The sequence below is a fragment of the Cavia porcellus genome, unplaced genomic scaffold (genome assembly GCF_034190915.1).
Source record: "Cavia porcellus strain 051 isolate PalLab524CR breed Dunkin Hartley unplaced genomic scaffold, mCavPor4.1 scaffold_26, whole genome shotgun sequence".
NCBI lineage: Eukaryota > Metazoa > Chordata > Mammalia > Rodentia > Caviidae > Cavia > Cavia porcellus.
In genome coordinates, this window is record NW_026947509.1 from 24,069,966 (window position 1) to 24,081,581 (window position 11,616).

The window sequence follows — 11,616 nt, forward strand, 5'->3', positions numbered from 1 at the left end:
AGAGGATGACTCTGAGCTTAGAAGTAGACAGGCTGTGCATGAGTTAGAAAGAGGCGCCCCCTGGTGGGAAGAACGATGAACTCAGTGGATTGGTTCTTTCTGCCCTGAAAGTCAGGCTGTGTCTTCCTCTGTGTCTTTTTTTTTTTTTTTTTTTTTTCAGATTTCTGTTAGTCTTCAGAAGGTTATTAGCAGTTCAAAACAGTTGGAATTTTCATAAAGTTATTTTCCCACGCAGGCTGTCTTACTAAGAAATTCTGTGTCACGTGATTTGTGTTAGTTTCTTATTTAACCATTTTGGCTCTTTGTGATTTACTGAAAACAATTATACAAGCTTTACTGAACCATCACTGAATACTTATATTTTAAAAAATTATTGCAGTGAAATACACATGGCCATCAATCTCCTTGGCTGTGAATGTGCACCTCCCATTGTCTTCACCACTGTCTGAGGCAGTCTGGGAATTTGAGTTTGTTTTGTGTCTGTAGTTGTGTGATTGTGGCTGCTTTGAATCCTGAATCCATTCAGAATGTTTCCCTGTCTAGAGGTTTTGCCTTTGGAAAAGAGCCAGCTGTCACGGGGTGCCAGACACAGTGAGGAAGGCGGATGGGGCGCACCTCAGTGTTTTAATAGCTGGTCTTTGCATTAAATGGGCTCTGCAGCAGCCTTCAATGTGCAGTGTTTTTATATTTTTATAACATTTTAAAAAGACACTCATGGAAAAAGATATCCAGAGCGGCACCGGAAGGTGGCAAGGATGATGAAGCCCCCGTGTGAACTGAAGGGAGCATTCTGAGAAGGGTTAGTGAGACTGAGTCTTTCACTAGGTGATTTTAAAAAAAAAATTAGTTTGTTAGCACACATGCTAACATGTGTATAATGTCTACATTCCCTGTGGGAAGTTGGTAAATGTACATAACACATCTTTATTCCTTTCTTCATCTCCTTTCCCTTCCTTCTTCCTCCTTCTGTCATCCCTGTTCTTCTTCTTGTGTGTGTGCGTGACTGCAGTACAGGCCACATTTCAATTCCTTGAACAGAATTGGTCCATGTGCATAACATATTTTTTCTTTTTTATTTATAGAAAAAAATACAAAACATAAACAGGGTAGAAATAATTCAGAATTTCAAAAAATAAAACAGTAAAAAAAATAACTAGATAATGAATTATGTAGTGTTATCTTAGAAGTAGTTGTTAGGGTTAGGGTTAGGGTTAGGGTTAAGTAACCCTAACCCTAAGTTCTGATGTGGAAATGCCCCTGGAGTGCTTCAGGAGGATCTGCTCATCCAACCTCTTACCCCTGCCAGTGCACCTGGAGAAGACACTCAGGTATTCAGAAAGGACTGGATCGAAGTACAGGGAGGTCAGTACACAGTGGGAGCCTTTGTAGGCTAAAGCTGGAGAGGTGTTTGTGGTGGAGTGGTGGTCCTGCTCAAACAGCAGCTGCAGACCTGTTTCATAGAGGGAGAGGGCAGGGCTGAGAGCCTGCTGTGCACGTTGGGTATGCACATAAAGGTCCCAGATCCACCTGCCTGGTCTTAGCCAATCTGGGGTGGACCCTCCTTTCTTCAGAAGGCAACAGTGTGGTCTGCAGTGGCTGGAGCAGAGCAGGAGGAATACACTGATGTGGGAAGCGAGAAAGGGGGTTTGATAGCCAGGGAGGACACTGAAGCAAACTGTCCCCATCTGTGGGTGTGAGGATGGGAAAACGAAGCAAAGGGAGGCAAAGGGAAAAGGCCAGGCATCCACCTGCCAAGTCATGTAAGCCGCCTCCCTACAGGAAACCCACATGGCAAGGTGCTGAGATCGCCAACCAAAGGAAAGGAGTTGACTTCCAAGAACCATGCAAGTGAGGTTGAAAGATAGTCCTGGGAACTTCAGCTGGAGCAATTAGACAAGTAATAAAAGGAATAAAGATAGGAAAGGAAGAGGTTAAACTATCATTATTTGTAGATAGCATAATACACTACAGAGAAGACCCCCAAAGTTCCACCAAGGGGCTATTAGATTTGACAAGAAAATTCAGTAACATTAACTGGGTTCAAAATCAACACTCAAAAATCAGTAGCCTTAAACTGGGCATGGTGGCACACACCTGTCATCCCAGCACTTGGGAGGCTGAGTTAGGAGGGTCACTGCAAGTTCAAGACCAATCTGGACTACAAAGTAAGCTCAAGGCCTGAACTGCATAGTGAGACTCTGTCTCAAAAAAAAAATAGCCTTCCTATACACAAATAACATACTCACTGAGAGAAAAATCAGAGAAACAACACTTTTCACAATAGCATCCAAAAAATGAAATACCTAGCAATCACTTTAACAAAGGATGTAAAAGCCCTACAATGAAAATTTCAGCACTCTGAAAAAGGAGATTGAAGAGGATATTAGCAAACAAGGAGATGTCCCACACTCTGTGTTAGGGAGAACTAATGTAGTGAAATAGGTCGTACTTCCAAAACTGTTATACAGTTTCAATGTAATCACAAACAAAATAACAGTAGCATATCTCACAGAATTAGAGAAAATAATTCTAAAATTCATCTGGAAACAGAGGAGACATAGAATGCCAAAGATGATACTGGGCAACAAAGACAAGACAGAAGCATCACAATCACGGACTAGCAATTACACTATGAAGCTACTGTGATAACACCGTGTGGTACTGGCAAAAAAAAAAAAAAAAAAAAAAAAAAAACTGAACCAAAGATCAATGGAAGAGATTAGAAGATGCAGAAACAACTTCAGACACATTATGAAAACTTATATTTGACAAAAATGCCAAAAGCAATCACTGGAAGGAAGATGGCCTCTTTAATAAACGGTGCTGAAAAAACAGGCTCTTCATGTGCAGAAGATTAAAACTGGATGCAATTTGAGACCGCACTTATTAATGAAATAAATAAAACTCCAACTGTAAAGGTCATTTTAGCTCATTAGTCTGAGAATCTAAAAGATAAAACATTATGTATATGTGTATGTATATGTTTGTAAAGAAAATAAAGATAGTTGCGCTACTGATTTCTCTGAGTTCACTGAAGAGAAACATTTGTTCTGGTAATGTTTGGACAATTAGGCACAGATATCTTGTGCTCTGAGTAAATGATTTGGGGATGAAACTGTGCAGTGTATGTACCATTATTACCTCCTGGAGGACATGTTTTGAAATTTTGTTGTAATATTTCTTTTCTTCTTGAAATAAAATGGATTTAGAAAAAAAGATAACATAGTTCAGTACCACCTGTTTCTCTGGATTGATCTTGCCAGATTTTCACAAGATAGGTAGTATTTGTTCTTTAAGTCTCAATGTTTATCATTTGAGTATAAGTGATTTGGTTTTTATCAACAATAAATGTGTTGCAAAATGCTTGTTCTTATGTCTTATTTCCTTTGTCATGTATGTTGTAATTCAATTCAGTTAAGATATATTGAACACCTTAACTCATCTTTGTAGTACCCAAGGCATGCTCAAGTTAAGATAAAGAATTAGTCTGGGTACCCTTTAACAACAACAACAAAAAAATATAGTGCATGTCACATTGGAGTGTTCTCCAAGCAAAAGGAAGAATTACAGACTTTCATTTGCAGAAAAATGGGTGGAACTGGGGGACTAGATTAAATGAAATAAGTCAGGAACAGAAAGACAAGCACTGCATATTCTTTATCACATGTGGAAGATAAAGGAAGTCAACATGAAAGTAGAATAGTGATGACTGCACATTGGAAACAGTGTGGTGAGGAAGGTGATAAAAGGCGATCAGCTTTGATTAGCACTGGCTGTAGGATGCATGTAAATATCACTCAGAACCACATTAAAGTGTGCAATAACACATATAAACAAAGAAACCTAAAATCACCCCTTTGTTTTAGCTGTAACTCACAGGATTTGATAGTTGATATCTTCTTTGTTATGAATTAAAATATTTTGTACTTCATTATAGTAGTGTCTTAAGCCTAAAAATTATATTAACATATTATTTTAAATATTTGACTTCTTAAAGTTTTGTGCATTTGTGGTTTCTGTCTAGTTCTACTTTATTATATCCAGAGACCACTTTTGCAGGAGTTATTTAGTTTTTTGTCCTTTGGGACAAGTGTCGGATGAATCTTTTCTAAATTATCTCATGAGTGATGGTAACAAGTCTGTTTTCTAACTATTGGATGTAGGGATTGATTTATTACTTTGTATATAATATAATCTGAAAATTCAGACATAATCCATTTTTCTTTTCCAATCAATGAATGGTAACTGTGCTTGCTTCTGCTTTTTAGGTTCATCCTACTGTAACATTCACATGTTAGTTTTTGCATAAACAAACTTACAGTTCTTTTCAGTGGATAACTGAGAGTGTAATTTCTCCTGTCTTTGTTTAATGGTTTGAAAACCTGTCAAACTGTTTTCTAAAGTGGATGCTACCAGAGGTGAATCAGGATTCTGATTTCCCCACATCCTCACCAAACTCATCTCTCACTTTTCTTCTGCTCCTCTGCCTCTTCCATTCATCTCTTGTTTCCCTTATAGTCATAGAAATCCTTGTGAGTGTAACGTGATAATGCATTTTGACTTTGGTTTGCATTTCTCTAATGAATGATGTGGTTTAATATATTTTCATGTTGTTTTTGGTTATTTGTTTATATTTTTAGAGCAATGACTCTACAGATCCTTTGATAATTTTAATTGTTATTTGCTTTTCATTATTTTCTTCATTGATTGCTTTGTGTATGTGTGTGCATGAGGTGTGTGTGTGTGTGAATACACTTACATGTGAACAGCTTCAAGAAACCATTTCATGGCCCAAGTTCATCAATATTTATCAATGTTTTCTTTTAAGAATTTGGTAGTTTAAATACTTGTGTTACTTCTTTCATTCTTTTCACTTACCATTTACAAAGATGTGAGGTAGAGATCTAATTTTATTCTTCTCTATAGGAATAACTTATCCAGCAATTTTTTTGGAAATAATGAGTCTTTTCCCATTTGATTATCTTGGCACACTCACTGAAAGCTAATTGACCATAAGTGTTTGAGATTATTAGTGAAATGTCATTTAAATTCCAATGTTATTTATCTAACGTTAGTAGAGAAGTGGTACCATAATGTACTGTATATATTGATCTATTCTTCTTATATTTTGACAAAATAAGTAAATAAGCATATTGTATGCATTTAAAAAGAAATCAAAGAGAAAAGTTCACCAAGTTAAGAAATAACTACTTAAGCAGAGGAGAGTTTTCAGTAGTGCAATGTTGTGTGACTGATCACATTGCATGCCAACATTTGCAAGTGTGAGTACAGGCTGCAGGTGCTTGGGGAGCACTGTTGAACCAGCACACAACTAGGTTCCTGTATGATGAGTTTTGGAGGCTGAGATGCTCAGGAAGCCATCCTTCCTTGTTCCACCTGATTGATCAGTCAATTTCCCATTTCTCGTCATGTTACCACTCTTCTATAAGGTTGGAAAAAGCACATGACCTTCTGCAGGGCCCACTTTGTACCACAAGAAGTTGTTAAATGTGCTTGAAGAACTGCAGTTCATGGAGACATCCTTTCCTTCCTGGATGGAGATAGACTAAGGACTCTGATTCAGCTGTTGACTACACACCGCTGATTAGGAAGGTCAAAGAAGGTGGTTAATATGTGTTTTAATGACTTTTCTAAGACTTAGAGATAATAATTATGTCTCTCAACTTCCCAGCCCTGCCTCCATGCTTCTCCTTTCCTCCCTCCTCTAAATTTTCATCTTTGTGACTTTGGGGTAAAGCCTTGCCTTCAGAGAGCAGCCATTTCTTGAGAATTCTCTGAGAAAAAAAAAATCAAAACCCCCCAAAACTCCCATGATAGTTGAATCCACAGGATCATTAGTAAGACTTCAAGGAGCATTTCCACCAACAAGTAATTATTTCGTAAATGGTTCTTCTGCTGCAAGAAGCTCCTCTTGGTTTGGAGCAGTAACTTGAATACCATGGTAGTGTCAAGATACCTGTTTTGTGTATCAGTCAATTTAATGTCTTACTGAGCTTTCCCCAGGGCTTTGAGCTACCCTTCAAAGTTAACTATGCATGGAGATACTGCGTCCCTGTGGCAAGACAGTAGATTCTGATCCTCTGAGCCATTCCTGACCTGCTTTCAAAGTTGCATTTCATAATCCTTCTGTTTCTCTTCATCATTTGGTGAACACTTTATCTGTACCCATGATGTGCATGGGAAGTACAGGCACACAAACAAGACAGACAGGAAATCTGCTCTGTAACCTATATATCTCTGGAAAGTTAGTTTAGAACCCCATGATTGAATATGGTGAATTGAAGGTATATTTTTTTCTCTGCTCCTTTCTGAGATCCAATTGGAAAGAATAAAAAGTTAAAAAATTATAAAGATGAATCTCAAAGTTCCACTATGTAAACGCAACAGAAATTCAGGTGTCCTACCAGGTGTCCTGTCAATAGAAAGGGCACCTGATTCCTCAGAAAGTCAGAGCAGAGGATGGAGGCTGAGAACATTAAATGGAGTGGGGAGAGTGAACGTACAGTTATGTACAGTATAGTGACACTTACAGCTCCCATCTGATCTGGAAAACCAGGTATCCTGTGTTTCTTGACCACTTTCCTGGAAGAAAGTTCTAGCTGCAATACTAGGGATAGAAACATAAGCATTTTAGATACTGGATTTAGCTGAGAATAAAGTGAGGCAAATACTTACAGCTAGAGAGACTGAAGCCGTCTTCCTTTGCTTCCACTGCAGATTCCTATCTCATTATTTATGAATGAGCACCCCAAGATCACTAGACATTAAAAAAAGAACTTTTCACATAAATGGTAAAGGCAAGATGAAAAGAAAAAGATGCCAACAGGGTAATGCACTAAGAAACTTAGCACTGTTTTTCAACACAGGGATGTGAGTATCACGACTTTTATAAATTATATAAAATGAAATAGTAGCCAAATCTGGGTATCAATGGATGGAATTTTAGAGGATTTTTTGGAAGAATAAAAATAATATCAAGATTAGCAATTCCCTTTCTTCCTCGTTTGCTGCTTTTTTCTCTAGTCCTGGGGATTAAACCCAGGGCTCCACCTGCCAGGTGGCTGAGGGACAAATAAATGCGTCCCTGCTTCCATCTCCATCTGTATCCCTGAGTTCCCACTGCATCCTGGCCAGCGCTTCACAGTGTGCTTCACTGTGGTCTTCTGTTTTAGGGGTGCAGAAGATCTATATCCAATACCCTGAGCATCCTTCTTTTTCCTCTAGTTTCATTGTCAGTTTTCTCAGTTGTCTGGGTTTGTCTAAACGTAACTTACGTTTGTGTGTGTGTGTGTGTGTGTGTGTGTGTGTGTGTGTGTGTTTACCTTGCTTATTGCTTTATTCCTACTGTGCAGTGTGAATCACTGTTCTCTACTAAGTAAAAATGAATATTTTTACATTTCTTTTTCATTTTCATGACTGCAATATTTTATTACACAGATATATATTTTTAAAACAGTAAAAGCTCAGGACTTCTTCACTATGAAATACACCTGCAAGACTCTGAAACTGTCTTAACCAAGCAAGGATGATGTAGAGAAGCCGGGCCTGAGATTCCTGCCCCTGTCCAATCTGCAGGGCAGGAAACAGGCCCCCTACCGCACCCACTGCCTCAAAGCAGCCTCAGCAATGGTGGCAGTCGCTCCAGTTCCTCTAGGTGCCCACTGCTTCAGTGTCTGCATTTAAAGCCCTCCTGTGTCCATCAGAACGCTGGGCAGACATTTCTACCCCTAAAGCTCACTGTAATGAGTAGCAGGGTGTGAAGGGTAGCACTAAGGTCTAGAAGAACATGACATAATTTTTGAGACATCTACTTTACGTATTTTAGTGTAGAAATGAATGAGGATATGTTACAAGATGGATTTTACATACGGAATATGAGAGTGCAGAGAAATTTCACATACACAAGGGCCTATAAGCCCAGAGCTCTCAGGATATTGAGTCACTGGGCTGTTAGCGCAGTTGGTAGGAATTTTAAAAAGCACTGAATCTACTGGGGAAACTCATTTAGGTCTTTGTAAGCTACAGTATCCTAAGTGATACAGTTGCTGTGCATGCTAATTAATTGTTTGGATGATCACCTAATTGGAATTAAAAGAATCAAGGGTAACAAATTATTCTAGTGATCCTATTCAGAAAGAAAATCCTTCCTTAAAAAGAAGATTATTTCCATTTAAATTTCTACGAAAAGAAAGATTTCTATCAGGAACCTCAATAAAAATGTGAAGTAAATATGGGAGTACTGTTTTTTTCAGTATAATTTCAAGAAAACCAATAGTTGTAGGACTGTAAACATTCTCTCAGGAAGACTTGGTGACCACAACTTTGAAGGTCACTTAGTAGAATCAGGAGCAGAATTATTTAAAGTGATAGATTCCTAGCCGGGCCATAACAAACACCACAGAGCCGGTGCCCTGAACAGCAGAACTTCATTTTCTCACAGTTTCTCTTAATGCTGACAAAGTGAGTGTAACAAAAGAGAGGAAAGAGAGAAAAGAAAAGAACAGAGAAGGAGAGAGGGAGAAAAGGAGAGGGAGCGATACTGGAGGAGGGAAAGAGTGCTTTCTGGAGTTCGTGGTGCCTCTTTATCAGGATTCCTCAGTCCTATCAGATCAGGTCTCATCCCTGTGAGCTCCTTTCAGCTTAATTACTTTTAGGTCCTCTCTACAAACACAGCCACATTAGGGTCAGGGCTTCAGCATGTAAGTTCAGCTCACAATGTCTATGCTCTGTTTTTTTTTTTTTTTTTTTTTTTTTTTTTCCTCACATGCTTCTTTGCAGAGGTCGTGCAAAGTGAGACCTGCTCCAGGCTTCTGGCAAGTGACCAGAACTGTGAGAAACCTGTTCAGTGACAACCACTGAAACAAGCAAGTAGATGGAGCGCTGTGTCACACCCATCATATCTCCAGAGCAGTCCTGGACTCCAGGGGTTGCTCTAGATTTCCAGTTTTAAAGAGTTTTCCTTCATGAGTTCACAGACTATTTTTCCTCTACAATGCTGTGTAATTCTCCTCGCTCCCATGAATCTGAGAGATGTACCCACAAGGGGTTTTAGAACATCCTGGGCTCAGTTGGGGATGGTTTCATTTGTGTCTGGCAGGCTGACATCAGGAAGAAATCTTATGTACATTATGTGCACTAGACTCGCTGACTAATGGTCCATGTGGTTCAGGTTTTATTCTATTAGCAAAAGTTCTCCATGAAAAAAGAGACCAAGGAACCAATTGGTGCATTAGAAAGTTAATGAAAGTTACACTGTAATTCAAGCAGTAGAAGAGAAAAAGTAAATGTTTGGAAGCAGACATGTCAACTCAAATGTAAGGTCTTTTAATTCCAAATTCAATGACCTTGAGCATGTGATTCAATCTCTGAGATCAAATTCATCTGAAAAGTGAATAACATCTATTTGTTGGAGTGCCTGAGAGCAAGGAGATAAACAATACACACAACCCACCTCATGTTAACATAAGTTATAGTCCTTATGTAAACAACAAAGAGATTATGTAAACAACAAAGAATAAGGTTGACTTGACATTATTATTTGACTAATACTGAAAATACTATTTTGAATAAAGATGGATCACAACATGGCTCACAGTCAGATAGAAAACATACGTATTCTATAGCCTTGCTTCATCCTGACATGAGCAGAATAGTGTGAGTGCATCCAGTTTAAGATGGAACAGCTTCTTGGTTACCTTCTCATCGCTGAAATGAAATACCTGGCAACCACAAAGCAAAGGAGGAGAAGTTTAAGAGGGGAGTAATGACTTAGAGATCTATTGTGACTTAGAACACAGGTGTGATGTTGGCTCAACCTCACAAAATTTGCAAAATCCAGAATGGGCTAATTTCTGGCATGTTTTAGATTCGCTAAAAACAGGGTAATGTTTCTCTTTATCCTGTGATCTTCTCAGTTCTTCAAATGACTACACAGGGTGTAAAAGCAGAGCATGAAAGAGAATCTTGACTTTGTCATAGAACAGAATAGAACAGACTAGAAATCAGCTTCCATCTGGTACTCAAGGAAATAACAGAACAGAACATACACGAAAGCAGAGTGAGAACTGGAGATCAATCCAAGCTATAAGTAGGCATTTATTCATATCACTAGGTCTGATCGCCTCTTTCCTAATTCTACATAAAGTTTATGTTTGTAACATAAACTTAGAAAAAGTATTGCCTGCGAATTCTCCCAGCATGCAGCAGGTTTCCTACTGCAACAGTTAAGGCACAGTCTCAGCAGGGTGTAGAGAACCTAAGAATGAGTTAGAGTGCTTTTTGATGAACCAAGGGGAAAAATAAGACAGGAATCAGGCTCCTTGGGACAACAGAGGCACAAAATATATGCATTATTACATAAATTACTGAAATTCATGCCATTTTCATCCCCCCTTGCTGTTGTAGTGACTGAAACGTGACATAACCAACACAATAAAATGAAATTAAATTTGTTCTTAAACAATAATCTCCCCTTTTTATTATTCCTACTTCTTCTTTGTTACTTCCCTTTTTTGTTGTCAAGGAGACAATTCCCTTGATTTCAAGGTTTCTTTTAGCAAGTATCCCTGCCACCTCTCAGGAGCCCTGCTTCAACACAGCATCTGTGCCCAGCTGCAGGTTTGGGGACAGCCCTCAGAGGCACGGAGATCACTGTGCACTTCCTGCACAGAAGTAGGTGCCTGAGTGGCTGGGCTGGGCGTCTGTGATGCGCAGCGAGCTCTGCTGCATTTTCTCATCCAGGTTAACTGTTATTTTTCCATGGCTTTTCTCATCTCCACGTTTCTGTAACATCATCAAGAAGACAGGACCTCCATCAGTCTGTCTGTACCAGTGTAAGGCGAATAAAACTGTTAATGAACTGCAGTTTATCGTGAGCTCTTCTCCTTCTGGAATCACCAGAGACTGACTCTGCCGCAGTTCTTGGCTGCTGACCCCTGTTCAAAGGGCAGGGTAAGGAAATATAGGAAACACCCATAAGATCTTCATGATCATAGTAAGACGGTGACTCTCTTCCTCCTCTCACATGCCCCAGACAGTAACACCATCACTGCAACCCAGAAAATACTATTTGTGTTTCTTTTTAACATCTTCTAGTTCTCAGAAGGCCTTCCCCAGACAGAAGACGACTTCGTGCCTGCCCTTGGGAAGCAGTGGTCATCTCATAACTCCCAGAGGAAGCACAGACTCACAGGCTGCCTGCAACCCGAGAATCCCCAGGAGAACGTGCAGGAGGGTCTCCATGTCTCCACTCTGCAGCAGAGATGCTCAATCTGATTGTGCTGAGAGGCTTCCCCAGGAGGAATTCCTTGAGCTCATTGGTCCAGGGCTCTGCACCAAACAGAGCTCTCTTGAGTGCCTGCTATCAGTGCTGCTTAATCTCACTGACACTTTCTAGCTAAACAGCGCCACCCTTTGGCTAAGTAGAGAAGTGTTGAGTAATCGATGACTTTTCTGGGAGGTATACACAACACACACACACATACACACACACACACACACACACACACACACACACACTTATGAAAAAAAAAAAACTATTCGGTTATTCTGCCAGGCTTGAGAAAATATTCCCTTTATAATTAAAAGAAAGTAAAG

The 11,616-nt window shown here is 39.4% G+C and overlaps 1 gene segment (V, D, J or C); it reads right to left on the reverse strand.

Moving 5' to 3' along the window:
- Positions 1-10,388: 10,388 nt before the first annotated feature.
- Positions 10,389-11,296, reverse strand: LOC106028627 (T cell receptor alpha variable 34-like). The segment is given in 2 exon segments: positions 10,389-10,955; positions 11,211-11,296. Coding segments are annotated over 2 exon segments (339 nt in total).
- Positions 11,297-11,616: the final 320 nt, after the last annotated feature.